The sequence below is a fragment of the Balaenoptera borealis genome (assembly GCF_965194805.1).
Source record: "Balaenoptera borealis genome assembly, chromosome: X".
NCBI classification, from domain to species: domain Eukaryota; kingdom Metazoa; phylum Chordata; class Mammalia; order Artiodactyla; family Balaenopteridae; genus Balaenoptera; species Balaenoptera borealis.
Window position 1 is genome coordinate 20,628,079 of NC_138881.1, and position 24,203 is coordinate 20,652,281.

General features: G+C 41.8%; 1 protein-coding gene across 5 annotated transcripts in view; it reads right to left on the reverse strand.

Annotated features, from left to right (window-relative positions):
* Positions 1–24,203, reverse strand: part of APOO (apolipoprotein O) — a 64,350-nt gene that overhangs the window by 34,459 nt on the left and 5,688 nt on the right. For 3 of the 5 annotated variants that reach the window (XM_082375901.1, XM_082375898.1, XM_082375899.1), the window contains exons 2-5: positions 13,458–13,608; positions 7,309–7,416; positions 5,777–5,896; positions 1,886–1,940 (exon numbers count right to left, since the gene is read on the reverse strand). In XM_082375901.1, coding sequence (XP_082232027.1) covers positions 1,886–1,940; positions 5,777–5,896; positions 7,309–7,416; positions 13,458–13,580 — 406 coding nt within the window. In that variant the 5' untranslated portion in view covers positions 13,581–13,608. Of the gene's footprint in view, positions 1–1,885; positions 1,941–5,776; positions 5,897–7,308; positions 7,417–13,457; positions 13,609–22,216; positions 22,339–24,203 lie in introns of those variants that run through there. The other 2 variants (XM_082375900.1, XM_082375902.1) reach the window with 2 other exon arrangements.

Genomic DNA, 24,203 nt, shown 5'->3' on the forward strand with positions numbered 1-24,203 from the left:
CGCAACACTAAGTCACCACTCCAAGCCTTGGTCATGCTGTGCCCTCTGTGTGGAATGCCTCCCAACTCCCACCCCCATGTTTTGGTGTGGCTAACTGTTCCTTCAAGACTCATCTCAGAACTCCTTCCCTGACTGCTCCCATCTCCCCAATCTCTGTTAAACTAGTCTCTTTCCTCTGTACCTTCAATGGTGGTCTACGACTGTCTCTGTATTTGTGCTAGTATTGAACACTTTATTATATGCACCTCACTGGCTGTGACCACTGTCTCAATCAGCCTCTCTCTTCAATGCCTGCCACGATGGTGACTTAACAGACATACATGGAACTGAACTAATTGGAATACTCAATAATTCTCTCGTCTAGATAATACTAGGCATGTGCCAGTTATCCTTTTCTTGGTTTCTTTGGGAAATGTGGTGATCATTTTAAATACTACTATACAGCTTGTGTTCTTTGCACCAATTCCTGTCTGGCCTTTTACTTATTTTGCCTTTAACCTGGTTTTAACTTTTCATCCTCTTGTCTGGGTCATTTGAGGCAATTTTCTGCTTCCCTTTATTTTTGCCTACCAGCATGGTATTTTCAATTCTAGACAGGCACACAGAGCAGGTGATAGAAGGACACCCAGATGCCTTGGTGAGCTGAGCCAAAGTGGGAAAATCACAAAGAAATGGGAAAGAAGGTATGCTGTAAGACTACACTAAATATGAAGCCCAGCTTCTAGCAACATGTCTTGGCTATGATTCCTGGGAAATGGACTGGTTGCCTTGGCAGACAACAATGCAACTCATAATGGAACGTTTCTTAAGTCTTTGCAGTAACTATGAGTCCAGGAGAAGAAAAAAAAGACTCATATTGCAAATACTGCCTACTGCTGTGAATCAATGGGAAATGATAGGCGACAATGAAGAGACACCTCAGTCACCCATATAGATAAAAGATCAGGAGTTCTTTAGCTTTCTCAGGTAAAAAATGAAGGTAACAAAGTACCTAACTGCCAAGGTTGTTATGAGGATTGTACATAAATTAATACTTTCAAAGCACTTAGACTAGTTCCTGACACATAATAAGCACTAAATAAGTGTTTATAAAATTAAGATATTAATTAACATACATGAATAATTTAAAGAAGTGGTAAGCTACTGATATGTCTGTCTTCAAATGAAGAATTTACTTATATAGTAGTCTCAGGGGTATCAGTGCATCAATACTATGATAATCTTCACAAAGAAACAAATTGTACTCATGCTTATTTTATTCTGTCACGGAAACACTTGTAAAAACAAGAGGATGACTGGCTGAGATGTCCAATAAAGGGAATGAAATATGATCAATGTCTATTAATTTATAAGTTCCTGATATTAGTTAGAACACAGTCTGTGAAACCAGTTTATGAGTGTATATGTTAAGTGAATGTGAAAAACAATCAAAGGTGATAAAAAACAAATGAAAACATGTAAGAACACTACGAATTATGCAATAAAGCCTTTCCTAGGCACACCAGCCCAGTTCCTTCCTGCCTCTAAACTTCTATAAAATGTGTTAATAGCTGTGCCAATGAGCTATCCTGATTCTGAAAACCTATAGATGAGTTAGGACATTGCACCTGGAAATAGATTTAAAGAAAGAAAATCCAGTGTATCTGCACCTGCTAGGCCAACAATCCTAATGATCTTGAAGAAACTTACCTGAGTGTTTGGGGACACTAGTTCTCTGAAATCTGATGAAAAACATAGATCCTCTTTCCAGAAAAATCCAAATAGCTCTAAAATTCTACACACAATTTTAAGGAATTCACAGATCTCCTGGAGCCCTTCCATGGACTCCCAGTTAAAGAATCCAATGTCAAACAAACTGATTATGCCTAATTAAAAATCAACTTACCTAACCCCCACTGAACCAAACTTTGCATCTTGGGCTTAGTTTGGGAGTACATTTCCTAAAAAGATGAGAAAAAAAAAAAGAATCAATAGGATTTGCTGATTAGGATGTAGCAATAAATATATTTGTCTTTACTGAATAAATTATCATGTTATTAGCACTTTTTGAACAAAGGGATACACTGTCTATCTGGGTTTTTTGTGTTGTTTTTCCTTTTCTAATTTCCCCTTCACCACAAATTGCTCAGCAGAATGGCTTATTATTGCCACAGGAAGCAAAGATTTCAAGTAGGGTGGTTTCAACAACCCAGCCTTTTCATTCTTCTATTGAAATTGAAGAGGACGAAAAAAAATCAATCCCCTTGATAATTAAAGTGGATATTCTTTCCCTGTGAGATTAAATCATTCATATTAAGTCTATTTCCTGATTTGCCATGATTTTAGAGCCTATATCTGAAAACTGCCCATTTGAAGCAGGAATGACCAGCTGTAATGGGACAAAGGAGTCTATATCCAGGTTTGGAGAAACATTTACCCCAAATGAGCAAATGAAGTATTAACATTCTCTTAACGACAACAATAAAAAGGCTTTGTACATGAACATCAGATGATCCTAAAGAAAGCAAGGGACTACTTCAAAAAGTGTACAGTAAAGATGGGAAAAGAGATATGTGGGTATCAGAAGATATCAGAACCAGTTGCCACTTGGAAAAGGATTTGTTTATTTTAATTCAGTTCAAGTCAGAGCAAGTTACCCTAATACTGTTAAATGGCCTTAAATAATAAGTGCTGAATTTGGGTGAGGACATAAAGAACATTAAAAAAACCTGAGTACTGCTTCATTAAAATCCATTATTAGTTTTTTTTCTGCACATGAAAAGAGAAAAACTACAGATCAATGTCTAGACTGACTGCCCACTTCTTTTGCTAGCATAATCTGTTTACTATGAAGAAAAATTAAATCAGTTCTTAAAGAAAGGGACTAGAACTTGTAGGCCTGAAAATGGAGCCAGGAATGAGAAAAATTTTCATTCATGAAGACTTCAATCTATAGGAAAAAAACCCAGTGTAATCACAAAAAAAAGCTTTTTTACATATAACTAGTACAAATAAACATGTTGATAACTATTCTGAGGCATTTTGTTGCACTAGGCATCATGCACAGACGAAAACGTAAAAAACAAAAAGCAACCTTGAGTTGAAGGGTAGAGACAAAGTACTTTTATAACCACAAAAAAAAAAAGAGGAAGAGGGCTTCCCTGGTGGCGCAGTGGCTGAGAATCTGCCTGCTAATGCAGGGGACACGGGTTCGTGCCCTGGTCTGGGAAGATCCCACACGCCGCAGAGCAACTAGGCCCGTGAGCCACAACTACTGAGCCTGCGTGTCTGGAGCCTGTGCTCTGCAACAAGAGAGGCCGCGATAGTGAGAGGCCCGCGCACCGCGATGAAGAGTGGCCCCCGCTTGCCGCAACAAGAGAAAGCCCTCGCACAGAAACGAAGACCCAACATAGCAATCAATCAATCAATCAATCTTTAAAAAAAAAAAAAAAAGAGCAAGAGAGAAATAACAGTAGCCATGCCTACATGATACAGAAATATTTGCAAATGTGCTGACCTTATCTTAACCACCAGCAGATGGTTTAAAAATCTTCTAGTCCATTCTCTACGTCTTAGTTTTTATTCCTGTCCTGCCCCTAGGTTCTTCAGAACCTTTTTTTTTTTTATATTCCATATATATGTTAGCATATGGTATTTGTTTTTCTCTTTCTGACTTACTTCACTCTGTATGACAGACTCTAGGTCCATCCACCTCACTACTAATAACTCAATTTCATTTCTTTTTATGGCTGAGTAATATTCCATTGTATATATGTGCCACACCTTCTTTATCCATTCATCTGTTGATGGACACTATGTCCTGGCTATTGTAAACAGAGCTGCAATGAACCTTGTGGTACATGACTCTTTTTGAATTATGGTTTTCTCAGGGTATATGCCCAGTAGTGGGATTGCTGGGTCGTATGGTAGTTCTATTTTTAGTTTTTTAAGGAACCTCCATACTGTTCTCCATAGTGCCTTGAGGACACGGGGAGGGGGAAGGGTAAGCTGGGACGAAGTGAGAGAGTGGCATGGACATATATATACTACCAAATGTAAAATAGATAGCTAGTGGGAAGCAGCCACATAGCACAGGGAGATCAGCTCGGTGCTTTGTGACCACGTAGAGGGGTGGGATAGGGAGGGTGGGAAGAAGACACAAGAGGGAGGAGATATGGGGATATATGTATATGTATAGCTGATTCACTTTGTTATAAAGCAGAAACTAACACACAATTGTAAAGCAAGTATACTCCAATAAAGATGTTAAAATTAAAAAATCTTCTAGAACAAGAGAATAAAGTTTAAGTGTGTTACAACACATTATGTATAAAGTCTTTAGGTATTTCATAACTCAATAATATGGTTACGGTACTTTAGTATAATGGCCTAATTTATGCTATTTTCTTTCTAAATTGGTGAACAAAAGTTCAGCACTGGCACAGACAGTGGAAATTAAAAATTTTAAAACAAGTTCTGGATGAAAATTGAGTTTATCATCTCAAGCAAAGTAAATCTAGACCACGTCACACACATCTACATTCTTTTACTTTGTCATCAGTTTTCAAAATCAAGATCAAGTGTGGCAAATATACATATCAAAGCCCACGAAAACATTCTGTAGACTGTAAACTTCAGTTTCCAATGTTAAAAATTGCACACATGCTTTCATGAACATAATGACAAATGCCTGATTTAAAACCTGAGCAGTAAAAGTCAATTTGTATATGCAGATCTTTGGTCACGAAGGGAAACAGTTAAGTACTCAAGTATGTAATTCCACCCTCTTTTAGTTATCTACACTCCTATTATAGCATTCAAAATCCTCTGTACCCATTCCTGTTTAAAGTGGTACTGGGATTCCCCTGGCGGCACACTTGTTAAGAATCTGCCTGCCAACGCAGGGGACACGGGTTTGAGCCCTGGTCCAGGAGGATCCCACATGCCGCAGGGCAACTAAGCCCGTATGCCACAACTACTGAGCCTGCGGTCTAGAGCCCGTGAGCCACAACTATTGAGCCCGCAAGCCACAACTACTGAGCCTGTGTGCCACAACTACTGAAGCCCACGCACCTAGAGACCGTTCTCTGCAACAAGAGAAGCCACCTCAATGAGAAGCCCGCGCACCGCAACAAATAGTAGCCCCGGCTCGCTGCAACTAGAGAATGCCTGCACGCAGCAATGAAGACCCAACACAGCCAAAAATAAATAAATAAATTAAAAAATAAAATAAAATAAAGTGGTACTGACTTGTAGAATCTCTGTGGGGAGAGAAACTTCCTAATTTTGATATAAATGTTTACATTGTACCCTTTTCCTTCTTCTGAAGTTCCAGCCCCATATCCTCCCCTGGTGGACAATAATGTTTTCATAGCCGCAACCAACAAGATAGGCACCATGGGGGAATTCCCTGGCAGTCCAGTAGTTAGGACTCGGCGCTTTCACTGCTGTGGCCCAGGTTCAAGTCCTGGTCGGGTAACTGAGATCCCACAAGCCGAGCGGCCTGGCCAAAAAAAAAAAGAGAGGTACCATGGGCCTCTGCTCTCTAGTCAACATGACACAGGCTGCCCAGTGGGAGGGAAACTCTCTCTGCAGCTATGGCGACAGCTGCCACCAGGAAGGTAGGGCTCTCTGCTCCCCTCCAGAGATGGCACTGACGAACATTTTTAAGTCAGGCACTCTTAAGTTGGGGCCCTTTATTCTGCCTTTTTCTGAAAACATGCAGCCAGTATAGACTTTTTACTACTGACTCTAAACAGAAATGCATTCATTCCATTTTCAGAACAGCTGTCTGTACCTGACACCAACTTGTATATGGTTCGCAATAATGTCGGAGATGGGAGATGCTTTCTTCAAGTTGGGTCCTTGGCTCTTCCACATATTTAGACTGACCCTCAGGAACAGAGTAGAGTGAAAGCTGCAAAGATTGAAAAACAAAATAAAAAGAAATTAAGAAGTGTATACAGTAATGAAATAACAATCAATTATTAAATTTGTAATAACTCACAAACTACAGTGAATAAGGGTTATGTGCACCCTGAACCTTGCTTCAGACGATCTTTGCACCTTAATCAATAAGGACAAGGCCAAGAGAGCAGGGCTATGAGGTGTCCTAGCCTCCCCCAACCCTACTCATAGCAGACAAAGCAGTCCCCTTTTACCCATTTTATATATTAGTATTCGTTATTTCATCTTAGATTTAGTTTGGAAAAAGGATTCTATTACTCTAAATGGTGGGTTGAAGGTGGGATAGGAAAAAAAAGCTTGAGAATAACTGAATAGCATATGACTTAGTTCTAGTGATCAGTCTAGTGCTAATCAAAGCAGAATAGCAGGTTTGTTCCCCACCAGGGAGGAAACGTTTCACAGCCACCACTGGCTGCCTTCTTCACCCTCAAAAATGCCACTGTCCCAAGGCCTGAGAAGAAGAGAGTAAAGGGCAAAAAAACAAGCTATTTAGCTTTAGGTAAACACCATTCAAGTAACCCTAACCATAACTGAAGGTAGATCTTTTTTTTTTTTTTAATTTATTTATTTATTATTTTTGGCTGTGTTGGGTCTTCGTTTCTGTGCGAGGGCTTTCTCTAGTTGTGGCGAGCGGGGGCCACTCTTCATCGCGGTGCGCGGGCCTCTCACTGTCGCGGCCTCTCTTGTTGCGGAGCACAGGCTCCAGACACGCAGGCTCAGCAGTTGTGGCTCACGGGCCTAGCTGCTCCACAGCATGTGGGATCTTCCCGGACCAGGGCTCGAACCCATGTCCTCTGCATTGGCAGGCAGATTCTCAACCACTGCGCCACCAGGGAAGCCCGAAGGTAGATCTTTATAACACTTTACTCAAAGTCAAAAGAAACCAAATATCTAAAATAATCAGTGCGAAGTATAGACAAAAAGGAATGTAAACAATGGAGAGATCATTTCCTGTTTTATTTATTTAGTATTTATTAAGCATCTACTTATGAGCCTCTAATCCAGCCAAGAGGCAGGATGAGCCCTGGTCTTTAATTTCTTAGGAGAGGGAAAAATGTGAATGTCTTCCTGGCTTGATAAGCAGTCTGCAAGCAGACAGATCACTTAGAAGTGACTTGGGCTTACAATCTACTGGGACAGAGCAGATTCCCCACTAAAAATCTAGGAGATATTCCTTAACTATGCCCTTAGCTAAGTGCCATTAATTAAAGTTGAAAAAGCCATAGTCTAGCAGCTTCCCACAAGGAAAAACTATTTCCTCCTTTTAAATATCTTCTGAATTGTCCTATCTTCCTGATATTCAATTTGTATGCTTCCCATAGTAACTAAATCACATGTTCAAAATATATCACAACATGTTACCTCATTAACCTTCACAGCAGCTTTGTGAGATGAGTCCTTTTTTGCTGATGCATAGACTTTGAAGGTGAGCAGGCTCAGGCTGGCCGGCCCCACAGACCTCTGAATTACCTGAAACACAGAAACAATCTTAAGCTTTCTCTCAATTCTACAAACTGAAGGTACATAACGTGGGCACATTTGCAACCTCAGCCACTCCTGCCCTGAGAGGCTTATTGAGCATTATGAGAAATGTATTCCCGAAGTTTTACGGAAGTCAGAAACTAAACAACATGTTCTCGGGCTTCCCTGGTGGCACAGTGGTTGAGAGTCTGCCTGCCAATGCAGGGGACACGGGTTCGAGCCCTGGTCTGGGAGGATCCCACATGCCGTGGAGCAACTAAGCCCGTGAGCCAGAACTACTGAGCCTGCGCGTCTGGAGCCTGTGCTCCGCAACAAGAGAGGCCGCGACAGTGAGAGGCCCGCGCACCGCGATGAAGAGTGGCCCCCGTTTGCCGCAACTAGAGAAAACCCTCGCACAGAAACAAAGACCCAACACAGCCAAAAATAAATAAATAAATTAATTAATTAAAAAAAAAAAGAAGAACCTCTGCTTAAACAAAACAAAAAACAAAAAAACAGAACAACAAAAAAACATGTTCTCGTGGACTTAAAATTCCAGGTCACCTTTATCTTCATTTCCAAAACAGCAGTTCCTGAGTTTTCTACTTAGCCTTTCAAGGAAAATAAAAGATACACCTCCCCTACTCTCCCCAATAACAAGAGGGGAAGGAGTTTTTTTTTTTTTTTTTTTTTTTTGGCTGCATTGGGTCTTCGTTGCCATGCACGGGCTTTCACTAGTTGCAGCGAGCGGGGGTTACTCTTGGTTGTGGTGCATGGGCTACCCATTGCGGTGGCTTCTCTTGTTGTGGAGCATGGGCTCTAGGCGTGCAGGCTTCAGTAGTTGTGGCACACGGGCTCAGTAGTTGTGGCTCTTGGGCTCTAGAGCGCAGGCTCAGCAGTTGTGGCATACGGGCTTAGGTGCTCCGCGGCATGTGGGGTCTTCCCGGACCAAGGCTTGAACCTGTGTCCCCCGCATTAGCAGGCGGATTCTTTAACCACTGCGCCACCAGGGAAGCCCAGGAAGGAGTTTTTAATGATCTCACCTAGTGATTCATTGAACAGAGTGAAGATTCTTTCGATAATTCCAATAATCAAACTTTGAGCAGCTCTCCCTTTCCATTCCCACCCAGAACCGCTCTCCCCCAACCTCAGTTCCCAAACTCAGTCTCTTTCTGTGCCTTGCTCTCCCTGACTAGGTCACTCATGCCCATGGCTTCAACATGAAGCCAGTGACCCCGAGATATGCAGCTCCAGCCCAGAGCTCTCTCCTGAATTCCCAACTCCCTTATCCTATTGCTTCTGGACATTTCCACTTGGATGGGACACAAGCTCCCTACACCAAGAACACCCAGAACCAACTCATCAGGATCCTGTCTGTGCCTCCAAGTCTATACTAGGCCTGACAGGTGAATGTGTGCTGTGGAATCTAGAAAGCTTTTTCAAAAGTGATACATTTTAAAAATTAATACACAGCACTTGACCATCTTGCATCTTTACCCCAGAAATGCCCCCTCTTCCTCTACTTCTTCTCTCAGGAATGGTGCCACCATCCAACTAGACAACCCAATCGGAAACTCTGAGGTCATCTCCACTGCCCCCCACCCCGCCATCCTACTGGTCATTAAGTCCTGTTAATTCTGCCTATTAAATGAACTTAATTCACTCTCTCCTCTTTATCTTCTCCTGTACAATCTACCCTTGGGCCCTTGTTTCTTTCCTGGATTGTTTCAACAGCTTAATTCTAAATGTTCACCTGGCCCTCTGATGACTCAAACCACCACACTGCAAAAGAACGATCTTTCTGAACTGCAAACCCGAATATCTTCTATCCTTATTTGAGATCCTTTGGTATTCATTACCTAGGACTTTTATGTGAGCCAAACAAGGCCCATTTATGATCTGACCCCAACCACCTTCTTAACTTCATCTGTCACTCTGCCTTTTCCCACAAAACTTGAACTCCCTATATTTCTCCCATGCTGCTTCCCAGCCTCATGGGTTCACACATGCTGGTTCCTCTGCCTAGAATGTTCTATATTTGCTTTGCCTTTCTGTACAATTGCCTAAGAGCATGGAGACTTATTGCTTTTCTTTTCTTATTTATCCATTTATTTATGTCTATCAAGTTCTCCCTCCCAAACTGGAAGCCCTTTCAGGATGGGGCTGTGTCTTACCCTGTATTCCTCATGTCTATAACTGTGCCTAACACATAAGAAATGCTCAAGAACTGTTTAATGCCTGCATGAATGGACAGAAGAGAGGCAAAAAATAAATGACCGGTTGACTTGTTCTAACTACTTAGGCATGATTTGGCATCACGGAAATCATATTCCTGAGATCTGCAGTGCCCGTAATGTGAAAGACTATGCTACTCTGTAATACTCACAAAACATGTAATGCTAGATAAAACCTAAAAAGGTCTGTTGAAATGTATGCCTTGGGCTTCCCTGGTGGTGCAGTGGTTAAGAATCCACCTGCCAATGCAGGGCACACGGGTTCGAGCCCTGGTCCGGGAAGATCCCACATGCCACGGAGCAACTAAGCCCGTGTGCCACAACTACTGAGCCTGCGCTCTAGAGCCCGCGAGCCACAACTACTAAGCCCACGCACCACAACTACTGAAGCCTGCACGCCTAGAGCCCGTGCTCCGCGACAAGAGAAGCCACTGCAGTGAGAAGCCCGTGCACTGCAATGAAGAGTAGCCCCTGCTCGCCTCAACTAAAGAAAGCCTGCACGCAGCAACGAAGACCCAACGCAGCCAAAAAAAAATGAATAAAATAAAAATTTTTTTAAAAATGTATGCCTGAAGTTGCACACAAAAAAGGAAATACCCGTATTTCAGAAGCAAATAAAGAGCTAGAAGCTATTTTTAAAAGGAGTGGTTATTACTTAAACTGGTTTAAAAATAATTAACACACCCTAAAGCATTAAGTGGAATACTTAAAAGATATTTATTTCCAGGCAATATTGCCACTAATTTTTTTTGCTTCCAAGATAAAGGTTAGTGAGCCACTGCTGACAGTCAGTGTGGTCCCTCCCTACTTCCCAGGAGAGGGCCTATTAGGCTGCTGGTATCTGCAGGTGCCAACTCACTGCTCTCTGCCTTCTGGGTTTGTCCACAACTTACTGACAACACTGCTTAACCTGGGGACTTTCCACTGAGCCAGCTGGCAGGCACCGCCCCAACTTTGTTTCAGATTCCCTTTCTTACCATCAATGGCTGGTGCCCCACCCCTTTTCCCACTTCCTCATCCAAGCATTTTGGGTTCATGTTGTCCCCTTTTTCATCCTCATTTGATATAATGCCTTGTGTTGACCTTTTAAAGTCTTTTCTTTTTTTTAATAAATTTACTTATTTATTTTTGGCTGCGTTGGGTCTTCGTTGCTGCATGCGAGAGCTCTCTAGTTGTCGCGAGCGGGGGCTACTCATCGTTGCGGTGCACGGGTTTCTCATTGCAGTAGCTTCTCTTGTTATGGAGCACGGGCTCTATGCATATGAGCTTCAGTAGTTGTGGCTCGTAGGCTCCAGAGTGCAGGCTCAGTAGTTGTGATGCATGGGCTTAGTTGCTCCATTGCATGTGGGATCTTCCCAGACCAGGGCTCGAACCCGTGTCCCCTGCACTGGCAGGCGGATTCCTAACCACTGCGCCACCAGGGAAGTCCCCAGATACCTTTTTGAGTTAGTGTTTTTGTTTCCTTTTGATATATTCCTGGAAGTGGGATTGCTGGATCATATGGTAGGTCTATTTTTAATTTTTTTTGAAGAACCTCCATACTGTTTTCCATGGTAGCCGCACCAATTTACAATTCCATCAGCAGCGCACAAGGGTTCCCTTTTCTCCACATCCATGCCAGCATTCATCTCGTCTTTTTTTTTTAACATATATATTTATTTACTTATTTTATTATTTATTTTTGGCTGTGTCGGGTCTCAGCTGCAGCATGCAGGATCTTCGTTGCGGTGCGCAGGATCTTCGTTGTGGGGAGTGGGCTTCTCTCTAGTTGTGGCGTGCAGGTTTTCTCTCTCTAGTTGTGGCGCTCAGGCTCCAGAGTGTGTGGGCTCTGTAGTTTGCAGCACGCATGCACAGTAGTTGCGGCGCATGGGCTCAGTTGCCCCACAGCATGAGGGATCTTAGTTCTCTGACCAGGGATCGAACCCGCGTCCCCTGCATTGGAAGGCGGGTTCTTAACCACTGGACCACCAGGGAAGTCCCTCATCTCTTGTCTTTTTGATGATGGCCATTGTAACAGAGGTGAGGTGGTATCTCATGGTGGTTTTAATTTGCATTTTCCAAAAGACTTGCGATGTTGAGCATCTTTTCATGTACCTTCTGGCCTTTTGTATATCTTATTTGGAGAAATGTCTACTCAGGTCCTTTGCCCATTTTTTAATTGGGTTATTTGTTTGTTTTTTGCTATTGAGTTGTATGTGTTCTTTATATACTTTATTTTTTTTTAATTTTATTTTTAAGGAATTCCTTTATTTTTATTATTTATTTAGTTAGTTAGTTAGTTAGTTTTGGCCGTGTTGGGTCTTCGTTTCTGTGCGAGGGCTTTCTCCAGTTGCGGCGAGCGGGGGCCACTCTTCATCGCGGTGCGCGGGCCTCTCACTGTCGCGGCCTCTCTTGTTGCGGAGCACAAGCTCCAAACACGCAGGCTCAGTAGTTGTGGCTCACGGGCCTAGTTGCTCCACGGCATGTGGGATCTTCCCAGACCAGGGCTCGAACCCGTGTCCCCTGCATTAGCAGGCAGATTCTCAACCACTGCGCCACCAGGGAAGCCCTATACTTTAGATATTAACCCCTTATCAGATATATGGTGTGCAAATATTTTTTTTTCTGTTCTGTAGGTTTTTTCGCTTTGTTGATGGTTTCTTTTGCTGTGCAGAGGTTTTTCAGTTTGATGTAGTCTCACCTGTTTATTTTTTATTTTGCTGCTTGTACTTTAGGTGTCATTAATTTCTACTTTATTTTTCCCTCTTGTCCATTTTTCTAGTTTTAATATTATGCTAAGCCTGCCCTTTTATTGCCCAAGTTGTTTTCTTCATCTCCCTCTTCTCCTGTTAGTCACTCCCATTCCACAGCAAGAACTGTGGCCACAAGGGTGGTAGCACTCAAGAAAGGTCCCTCTTGCAGTTGCCCTTTCCATTTCCTGCAAGCTCTCAACAAACAAAACAAAACAAACAAAAAACAAACCTCATCCCCAGAGACTTGGGAGATAGAGATTAACACTCCCCAGGGCCACAATTCTCTCTGCAGAGGTTTACTTCAGGGTTTATCAATCTCAGCACTGTTGACATTTTGAGCTGGATCATCCTTTGTTGGGAGGCTGTCCTGTGCACTGTAGGAGGCTTAGCAGCATCCCTGGCCTCTACCCACTAGATGCCACTGCCAACCACTCCCAGCCATAAGTCAAAAATGTGTCTAGACATTGACAAAAGTCTCCTGGGGGGCATCCTCCCGCCTTGAGAAGCACCAATCTACATGAATAAATATTTTCTGATATCTCTCACCATCTAGATTTTTTTTTTAAGATAAAACACAAGTCAAATTTATTGTTAGATTTGTCCACAGTCAGCAGTGGTGATGTTCTTGCTGGTCTTGCCATTCCTGGACCGAAAGCGCTCCATGGCTTCCACAATATTCATGCCCTCTTCCACCTTGCCAAAGACCACATGCTTGCCCTCCAACCACTCAGTCTGGGCAGTGCAGATGAAAAACTGGGAACTGTTTGTGTTGAGGCCAGCATTTGCCATGGACAAGATGCCAGGACCTGTATGCTTCAGGAGGAAATTCTCATCATCAAATTTCTCCCCATAGATGGACTTGCCACCAGTGCCATTATGGCGTGTGAAGTCACCACCCTGGCACATAAATCCCGGAATTATTCTGTGACAGCAGGAATCTTTATAACCAAAGCCTTTCTCCCCAGTGCTCAGAGCATGAAAGTTTTCTGCTGTCTTTGGAACTTTGTCTGCAAACAGCTCCAATCTGTTAACATAGCTTTATGGATTGGATGAGCAGTCACTTCTTGGTTTCCAGGTCCCTTACCTCGAAGGAGACACGGCCCAAGGGCTCACCGTCGATGGCGATGTCAAAGAACACGGAAGGGCCGACCATGGTTGGGCAGCATGGGAGGTTCCGGGGTGGCGGCGTCTGCAAAGCAGCCACCATCTAGATTTTAAGATCTGTGGCCTTAAACCTAATACACAGTGATAGAAATCAGAATAGTCGATGCCTGGGAGGTGAAGCTTGCATGGGGTAGACTTACTAAGAAGGGGCACAAGGGAACTTTCTGCAGTGACAGAAATGATCTATATCTTCATTGGGTGTGAGTTACAGAAGGTGTATACACTTGTCAAAACTCAAATTGTTGCACGATCTGTACAACGTACAATCTGTGCATCTCACTGTATGTAAATTACATGTCAAAAAAAATCCACACAGACCTAAACCATGTCAAGTTTATGCCAAAATATGGGTGGGAACTGCAGGTCAAGGGTCATTCTTAGGAAGGAGTCAGCCATACACCTGACCATGGTAAGGATCTAGGTGGTACTGACCTGTGCAATGGAAACTCACAGGAAGAGCCTGGGTAAAAGATCCACAGGCAGACAAGCCTGACACTGATGCACTACCCAGCATCTTGGGCGGTTCACTTTCTTTTTTGGCATCAAAGAGGGCTCCTCATCATGAGAGACTACCCCATCCTGCCTTGACCAGATGTTATCACAAATGGGGATTCTCAATGCTGAGTCCCTACTGGGTGGCTATCATAATGTTAGAGCTCATATTGATTATACAGGCTAACCCATTCAACATCAGAATTTAAGAAGGAAAGTCTGTTAAAATAGGCAGAGATCACCCCAAGAAAGTGTGAGGGCAATAAAGGGGGCAAAGAATCTTCTTCTTCAACCTTTTGTCTACCCAAGGAAGAAAAAGAATATGAATCTGGAAGTTAGATCTCCTGAAGAAAGATTTAACCAACTGGGTCATAATCACTAAAGCTCTAGCTTTATCACCTTTTCTCCCATGGGTACTCCTGTTGGGTTGCCTTGTGAGACACGAACACAAAGGCTTTCTCTCTCCATGAGGGGTCCTGACCCACTATGGTACAACCAGAATGAAAATACCTCCTGGGAAGTGAGATCTCCCCTGGACCTCTTCTGATGAGGGGCTGGAACCTCTAGACTGTGTGTACCCATGGCCTGAGCACTCACTGTCCCAAGTGACAGTCCTTGAGAATCCTTGTTTGCCAGGCTCACTCTCCACCCAGGGCAGATGGCTTGGCTCAGAAACTGGGTACACATGCACCTTCCAAGAGCTGATTAAACATTCTCTACTTTGGATTAGATGAGTTTGGCTTGCTAGATCAAAGTCAAGCCCACTCTGTTAAGAGCTGTATGTTCAATGACTGCTAAGCTACAGCTACAGACTAATTAGATCCAAAGGCTGCATTGCTTTACATCCAGCCTATCCTCTGGAGTGTGCCCTTCAGTCACTAGATGCCCCTCCTGGAATTCAGCTAGTTGAGGGCCTCAAATTAAGGACCCAACGTATTGGCTTGTTTGAGGTTTTAAATATAGCTGTAAGAGACCCACAGTCAATAGGGGAAACAGGTGAGTTGGTGACCCTGAGCTTTGCAAACCTCAGAGGGAGTGTCACCGAGTTCCCTGGCTCATGTGGTTAAACACTCTTTCTTTCTGTCTGATTATATTCCCCAGCAAGATATCTTATATACTCTGCTTATCAAGGTATATTCTCCATCTTAGACCTTTGGACTCTCTTTGCTCTCAACTTTTGTTGAGTCCTCAGAGTGCTTAATTGTCAACGGAAACTGAGCACCAGGATTGGCAGTTGGTTGGATGGGTCCCTAACAAGAAGTGTTGTAAAGGAGTAGGTCACCACTGTCTAAAAGGCTTTTGCTTCTTACTCTCTCCACTGGAGCTCATCAAGGACTGATGAGAACAAAACAAATCTGGCTAGGGAAGCAGGGTTATGTATGATATAACAATTAGAAGTGGTCAACTAGAATTTTATTTCAAAAACAAATATTTATTACATATCTATTCCACATCAGGTACCATGCTAAACAGGACACAACACTTAAGCAGACATGGTCCCTGCCCTTACAGAGTTTCCAGGAAGCTTATGAGTTTACTCAGAAAAACTCAGGTTACAACTTTAAAAAAAAATGTTTTTTAAGACTGAGGCATAAGATTGAGTTTAGCCTTCAGCTCTAGCAGCAAGGGCAGATTCTTGTACACAGTTAACTAAGATATGAATCGGGTGAGGTTACACTCAGATCATAATGGGTACCCAGAAGGCTAAACTATCCTTGTTTTGCAAATAAAAGTGTACTGCCCAGAATTCTAGCTCCAGGACCACTTCCTGATTGTGTCCCAGTAAAACTGCTTCAAGGACAAATAAAACTCTCAAACTGAATAAGCCACCCTCAGAATTATTCAAGGATGCTCAGGAATGGTGGGGCTCAAAACCCTGACAGTTTGCTTTCTCTGTCAACTTAATGGAAAACCCAGTATATAGTCTCTCTCATTATTAAGAAGGGTATGCTTTTGGGCTTCCCTGGTGGCGCAGTGGTTAAGAATCCGCCTGCCAATGCAGGGGACACGGGTTCGAGCCCTGGTCCAGGAAGATCCCACATGCCACGGAGCAACTAAGCCCGTGCGCCACAACTACTGAGCCTGCGCTCTAGAGCCCGCGAGTCACAACTACTGAAGCCCGCGTGCCTAGAGCCCGTGCTCCGCAACAAGAGAAGCCACTGCAGTGAGAAGCCCGCACACCGCAAGGAAGAGTAGCCCCCGCTTGCTGCAACTAGAGAAAGCCCGTGCACAGCAACGAAGACCCAACACAGCCAAAAATAAATAAACAACAAAAAAAAGGGTATACTTTTATTCCCCCACAATTACAGATCTATTATTTTATTAGACCTTCCACTAAAAATATATACCAGTTTCCTAACACAACATTTTAAATCAACTATACTTCAGTAAAATAAATTTAAAATATATACATACATACACCAGTTTCCTTTTCGATAAAACGTAAGCCTCACTTTCCAGGACTGTGTAACATAAAAAGTTTCAGAATCACCTGGGGAGTTTTTTAGAATCACAGATTCCATTGCCTTCCCCCAGAGTATCTGACTCAGTAAACCTAAGAGAGTCCCAAGAATCTATTCCCACAATCAGCCAAGTTTAGAAAACCACTATTCTAAAAGCAGATGCTTGGGGAACAGTTATTCAACTTAAGTTTGTATAAACACTCAATCGTACTTACTTTTAAAAACATCTGAAACAATGAAATGAAGGGCTTCCCTGGTGGCGCAGTGGTTGAGAATCTGCCTGCCAATGCAGGGGACACGGGTTCAAGCCCTGGTCCGGGAAGATCCCACATGCCGCGGAGCAACCGGGCCCGTGAGCCACAACTGCTGAGCCTGCGCGTCTGGAGCCTGTGCTCCGCAACAAGAGAGGCCGTGATAGTGAGAGGCCCGCGCACCGCGATGAAGAGTGGCCCCCGCTTGCCACAACTAGAGAGAGCCCTCGCACAGAAACGAAGACCCAACACAGCCATAAATAAATAAATAATAAAGTAAAAATTAAAAAAAAAAAAAAAGAATGAAATGAAAACTGTCCTAAACATAAAAAGAAACAGTGACTGGTCAACCAGTCTAGAGAAGTTATGGGATTTATTTACATTCAAGAAAATCTTTCCCATCTTAAACACAACACAAACAATACCCTCCACCCCTAATCCCCTTTCTAACTACCACCCTATTCTTCTATCTCCCTCCACTGACAAAATTATTTTTAAAAAAAAGACTGGTTAGAAGGCAGAATAATGGATATCCTTAGCAAGCTGGGGAGTGACTAGAAGGGCCCTGAAGGCTTCTCAAGTGCAAGATATACCAGTATGGTCAGTTTGCAAAAATTCCTTGTAATCTGTGCACCTTCCTGTATGTATGTTATATGTCAACACAAAGTTAGAAAGATAGATTCTGCCTGCTTTCTCTGCTTTATTCCCTCCTCCCCTCACTACTCAAGATATCTAAAACTGGCCTTCCCAAAGCCACCAATGGCCTCCCAGTAACTAAACTCCAATGGACATCTGGCACCTCAGTTGTACCCTGAAACTGGTGACCACTCCACCATCTTCAAACTCTCTCTTCCTTTGGTTTCCAAGTTTCTACTCTAGCTCCATTCTATAAGCTTTGTAGGGCACTCCTTCCATCTCTCTTTGGGCCTTCTCTTCCTCTGTCTTCCCATCTCTTCAAGGCTGACAAGTCAGAGTAGTACTTAACCAACCCTCTTCTCACTCCAGAGCAATTTCACTTAAATCTAACTCTTCAACTCCCGCCCTATGCTATTGATACCCAAATCAGTATTCCCAGGCCTGGCCACTCCCTAAGGCTCAGGCTTGTGTGTCTAACTCCCCATGGACATCTTCACCAGGTTTCTCAATTGCTACCTCATAACGAATTCTCTTTCTCCAAAAACCTCTTTTTCTCTGGGTTTCCCTACCTCATTTAATAGCCTTACAAGCCACACAAAGGACAACATCAAAGCAACTCTTTAATGAAACAACGAAAATAGACTTCAAAGACAATAAAATGTGGTCGCTGCCTCCACAATCTAATAAAGCAGATAAACGAATAATTACACCACTTGTGGTAAGTACATTACCAGAAAAAGGACAGGAGTAACACAGAAAAAGGAATAATGTACCACGACTGGAAATTCTGGGAAACAACTGTAGAGAGAAGGCAGAATCAACAAAGTTTATGCCTTTCTGCCTGCCTTCCTTCCTTTCTTTTTTAAGCAAAGTCACCCAACAGATTGATGTAAAGACTCAGCGTCACTAGGAACAGCCTCCGTAAAGAGCAGTAACAAAAGAAACAAAGGTTTGGAACATGAGGATGATTTCTGACACACTACAATCTTTTCAGCTATACTCATAAGTAGGTACAATCTCTAGATGGAGCAAATATAGGCAACCATAAACCATGACTGCTACATATCAACATTCTCAATCCACAAGTTCCCTTTTAATATCAAGATCAGATGAGGTGGGACTTCCCTGGTGGCACAATGGTTAAGAATCCACCTGCCAATGCCGGGGACACGGGTTCGAGCCCTGGTCTGGGAAGATCACACATGCTGTGGAGCAACTAAGCCCGTGTGCCACAACTACTGAGACTGTGCTCTAGAGCCCGCGAGCCACAACTACTGGGCCCGCGTGCTACAACTACTGAAGCCCGAGCGCCTAGAGCCCATGCTCTGCAACAAGAGAAGCCACCGCAATGAGAAGCCCGCGCACCGCAACGAAGAGTGGCCCCCACTCGCCACAACTAGAGAAAGCCCGTGCGCAGCAACGAAGACCTGATGTAGCCAAAAATAAATAAACAAAATAAAATTTTTAATTATGAAAAAATAAATAAAATAAAATTAGATATTCCTCTATTTACAGGAAATGAGACACAGTTATGTGTTTTTTCCCTAACTGTTACACTGCTTCTTTGATCTTCAATCAATCTTTTCTGCAAAAATTTCCATCTGAAAGCATTTTTCATTTAAAAACAAAATACTTTTAATCTGATTCTTTTCAGTTGTTTAAGAGGTAAAAATGTGATAGGGATTTTTAAAGGTCTATGAAAAGTGACAATACTTTTGAGGTTATTCTTGTTCTAAAAAAAGAACATAAAACAAAAAATAAATTATGTAAAAGAATTTAGGGTAAAACAAAATGATGAAAACAATCAACAATTTTGCCCACATCAGGCTGCATTGCTGTCCTTAGTAATGTGTCATAAACTGAATTAATAAAGAGAAACTAAATGAGTCCATAACCTCCAAAGATCAAAAGAATATGCCTCCCCCCATAGTGAGCATTCAGTACAGTTCCTACATTTTATACAGCAATCCTTTCTAATCTGGAGGGCCATATACCAAACTGGCAACAGAGGCTTTCTCTGAAAAGAGAATTAGAGGGAAGCAGATGATGGGAACCATATAATTACCGTTAACTGTACTGTTTGACTTTTTACAAGTTATTTCAGCATTACTTATACAATTTTTAAAATAGGTATTTTCTCACCTCATACCCCTCAGGATGGCCACTATCAAAAAAACAGAAAATAACAAGTGTTGGAGAAGATATAGAGAAACTGGAACCCTTGTGCACTGTTGGTGGTATTATAAAATGGTGCAATCACTAAGGAAAACAATATGTAGGTTCTGCAAAAAATTAAAAATAGAATTACCATATGATTCAGCAACTCCCCTTTTGGGTATACATCCAAAAGAATTGAAAACAGGGTCTCAAGGATGTACCTGCACACCCACGTTCATAGCAGCATTATTCACAACAGCCAAAAGGTGAAAAGTCACCCAAGTGCCCGTGGACAGATGCATGGATAAATAAAATGTATATACATATAATGAAATATTATATAGAACCTCGAGGATATTATGTTAAGAGAAATAAGTCAGTCACAAAAGACAAATACTGTATGATTTCATCTATATGAAGTGTCTAAAGTAGTCAAGTTCATAGAAACAGAAAGTAGACTGGTGGTTACCAGAAGCTGTGGGGGAGGAGAAAATGGGGAGTTTTTGTTTAATGGGTACAGAGTTTCAGTTTGGCAACAAGAAAAAGTTCTGGAGATCTTTTCCACAACAATGTGAATATATGTAACAGAACTGAACTGTACACTTAAAAATGGTTAAGATGGTAAATTTTATGTTATGTGGGTTTTATCAGCATAATTAAAAACTATGGAACTTAAGAAAAATGCAACCAGAAAAAAAAAAAATAAACAGTATGCCTCCTCCTCCTCAAAAATAAGTATTTTCTCTCCAAAGCAGTAACCTTGATGGATCATATCAGAACTCACTGTAACTATTTACATAACAAATTAATAAAGGAAATTTACTTTTTTTTTTTTTTGGAAATTTACTTTTAATATGTGATCATACAGCTTCCATTTCTAAATGCCTTCACATCAAATTTTAAGCCTATAAGAAAATCAGTCTCAATATATTTGAAATAAAAGCAGATTAGAAAATGAAATAAATTAGATTGTTTTAAAAAGAGGGGGAAGGATTTGTGAGGTTTTTGAAAATGTTAGACTGAGGAGGTCTATTTAAGTATGCCCAGAAATGAGTCTGAAAACGATGTTAACAATGGTTATCTACAGGTGGTAGGATTAAGGGTGATTCTTCAGTATTAACTGAATTTCCTGAAGTTTTTGCAATGAATATTAATTTGTTTTGTAACATGCAAGAAACAAAAATAGCTGGCTCCTGAGGATATTCTAAAGAATCTGTCAGAGAGTATGACCATAACTCCAAATGAAAAGAGACAAAATGTTTTGATCAGGGATGATATTTCTGGAACAAATATATTGATCAGTGACGGCGTGTTTGGAAGAGATGTATTGACAAGATAATTAAATCTGTCCTCTCAATAACGACTGTTTTGACAGGCACTCATTTGGATGTATAAATCTGGGAGCACTTACACTTCAACAACAACAAGACAAACCACAATCATTTCAATCTGTTTCATAGTGAATGGATTATGAAGCCAATATTTTAAGAGTTCAGACTTTAACCAACAAAAAGAAAAACTGTCTTCCAACTATGACAAACATAGAACTATCTTATGATAAACTTTCAATTCTGTAATTCTGTACTGGGGTAACTGATATTTTCTAGTTCTTCCTCATCCACTACAAACACGCTGTGGTCTAAAGAGATAAGTGAAGAAAAAAAACCAAGTGAAGAAAAAAAACCAAGGCTGTTTTCAAGATTAACATCAACTTTTTTTTTTTTTTTAAAGAGAAAACCAGCTTCTATTTTATCTTTGGAGGGCAGAATTCACCCAAAATTAGGTCAGCAAAGCAAAGCAAGTATGTTTCATTTGCAATTGTTTCACCTTTAAAAATAATCATTGGATTTTGTTAAATTCACACACAAAAAATAATAAACTTGTCTGATAAACAGGAAGGAAACCTCAGAGCCAAAGAGTGAGATAATTGTTCGTTCAGGCAGGTTTTGAGTCATCTGGTTGGGCTGTACTGGTTTCACAGTCTTGGAACACAGATGACACATAATTTACCATGTTGCAAATTTATTTTGAACTTCCTCATTCAGACAGAAACTTAACAGTGCTTACCTAAAACTCCAAAATATAAATATATTTCTTTTCTCTCTTGGAATGGCATCCCAAGATCCATTCAGTCTTTAATGAGTTAAGAAAATAGAGGCAGGAAAAAAAAATCACAGAGGAACATTTACTTCAAAATTTGCCTTTCAAATGCTTCTACATTTTCAAACAACTAAAAAAAATTCCATTTTCTAAGAGGAAGAGGTATTCTGTCAAAGTAAAGTCTATCTAGACCCAAGTTTCGTTTCCTAATAGACCGCTGTGTGCACAGAGAATGCCGAACTCACTGACAACAACTGCCTTCAACCTCATCTCAGTTATTCACAGGCTCTTCCTTCTTTAAGGAAAAGGAAACTACAACATTCTTTTGGAAAAAATATCATGGGCAAGGCTCAATTCAGCTGATGACAATCTGGATTCATAATGAAAATCTCTGTGAAAATAAGGAACAAAAACAAGAGAAGTCAATATTTGGACTAAACACAGCAATTTTTAACAGTGCTCCCGAAAGATGTGACTCCACAAACAGGCTCAGTCAATATTTGCCAAGTGAGGTAAGCCATCAACAAACGATTTAGGAAACTTGTTGGAGTCCCTGTATCACTTGGTTCTTACTTACTCACCAGTTTAACCCATGTCATAATACGACACATGAAGCAGCACCTCTAATGGGAGAGATTCATTTCAGCAAGCACAAAGAAAAGCAGGCTGTTATTTCACAAGGACTGACATGTATGGAATGGGGGAAAAAACAAAAATGAACGTTTATTATTTTCATATATCCTATTTAAAGACTGTTCAAAGGAATGAACAGGAACATCTGAAAAAAAGAAACCACTGGGTATCCCTCCCAACTAAAGCAATGAACATGCACTTGTGAACCTATCTCTAGCTCCCACAGAGGGCTCCTCATCCTCACCCAACCAAACAAAGACGTCCTTAAGTTGGAACCAGTGTGGGCTTTGAACAAAACACGCTGCATTGCTTCAAAGACTTAGAAAGAAGTAGGAAGACAAAGGGTGACTGTATTTAAAGTGCTTTTAAAACAATATTCATTCAAAATACAACTTACTGTCTATAATGGTATTATCATGAAAATATAGCTTAATATTCAAAGTTATAGGCTCTCGGTATAATGAAAACTCTACAACCCTTGCTCTAAATTCCTCCTTCTACAAGTTTTAGTGTACAATGAACACAAGTTTTTTTTTGTTTGTTTGTTTTTTTAAATTTATTTATTTATTTATTTTTTTGGCTGTGTTGGGTCTTCGTTTCTGTGCGAGGGCTTTCTCTAGTTGCGGCAAGCGGGGGCCACTCCTCATCGCGGTGCACGGGCCTCTCACTATCGCGGCCTCTCTTGTTGCGGAGCACAGGCTCCAGACGCGCAGGCTCAGCAACTGTGGCTCACGGGCCCAGTTGCTCCGCGGCATGTGGGATCTTCCCAGACCAGGGCTCGAACCCGTGTCCCCTGCATTGGCAGGCAGACTCTCAACCACTGCGTCACCAGGGAAGCCCTGAACACAAGTTTTAAAACCCACTAAATTAAGAAACTGGCACTGTTCCAGTTTTCTAATAAAACTGGCATAAGGCCATGCAAAAATCAGGAAAAACTCAGCAAAAGTGAAAAACAAATAGCTTCCAAATTCTACAATATACCTCTAGACTGAGTTTTTTTTCCCCTGAAAATATCCACATAAACTTTCATGCTGTATGCACTAACCATAAATTTCCGCTTAAGCATTACTGGGGAAAATTAACTGATACAAACTATAATTCCTCAAGGAGAATTCCCTCGGAGATGTTTTAACTGTAAGGGCAAAAAATCTTTATTATCTTTCAAAATATGTGACATTTAAAATAATATTCAAGTAAAATAAACTTACAGTACTTTTCCAATTTACAGATGATTTTCCTTTTCCAGTTATCAGTGTAATTCTCCCCTTAGTTTGTAATAGTAACATACTATTCACGATAAGAAAATTTATTTCAGGACTTCCCTGATGGCACGGTGGTTAAAATCTGCCCGCCAATGCAGGGGACATGGGTTCGAGCCCTGGTCCGGGAAGATCCCACGTGTCGTGGAGCAACTAAACCCGTGCACCACAACTACTGAAGCCTGCACTCTAAAGCCCGCAAGCCACAACTACTGAGCCCGTGCGCCGCAACTACTGAAGCCCGTGTGCTCTAGAGCCCGTGTGCCACAACTACTAAAGCCCGTGTGCTCTAGGGCCCACGTGCCACAACTACCGAGCCTGTGTGCTGCAACTACTGAAGCCTGCACACCTAGAGCCCGTGCTCCGCCACAAGAAGCCATCAAGCCACTGCAATGAGAAGCCCGCGCACTGCAACAAAGAGCAGCCCCCGCTTGACGCAACTAGAGAAAGCCTGTGCACAGCAAGGAAGACCCAAGGCAGCCAAAAAAAAAAAAAAAGGAAATTTATTTCAGAAAGATAGGCAATAAAGGCATTACATCAAGACCAAACAGCCACAACAGGTAATAATGCCTTATAGCCAAGGATACGGTCACCTCAGGCTCCTATGAGCAGTGAGCTCTGAGTGGAGCTCACATCTCCGTCCTTCAGGAAGGAAGTGATGCAGACCAGCTTTCAC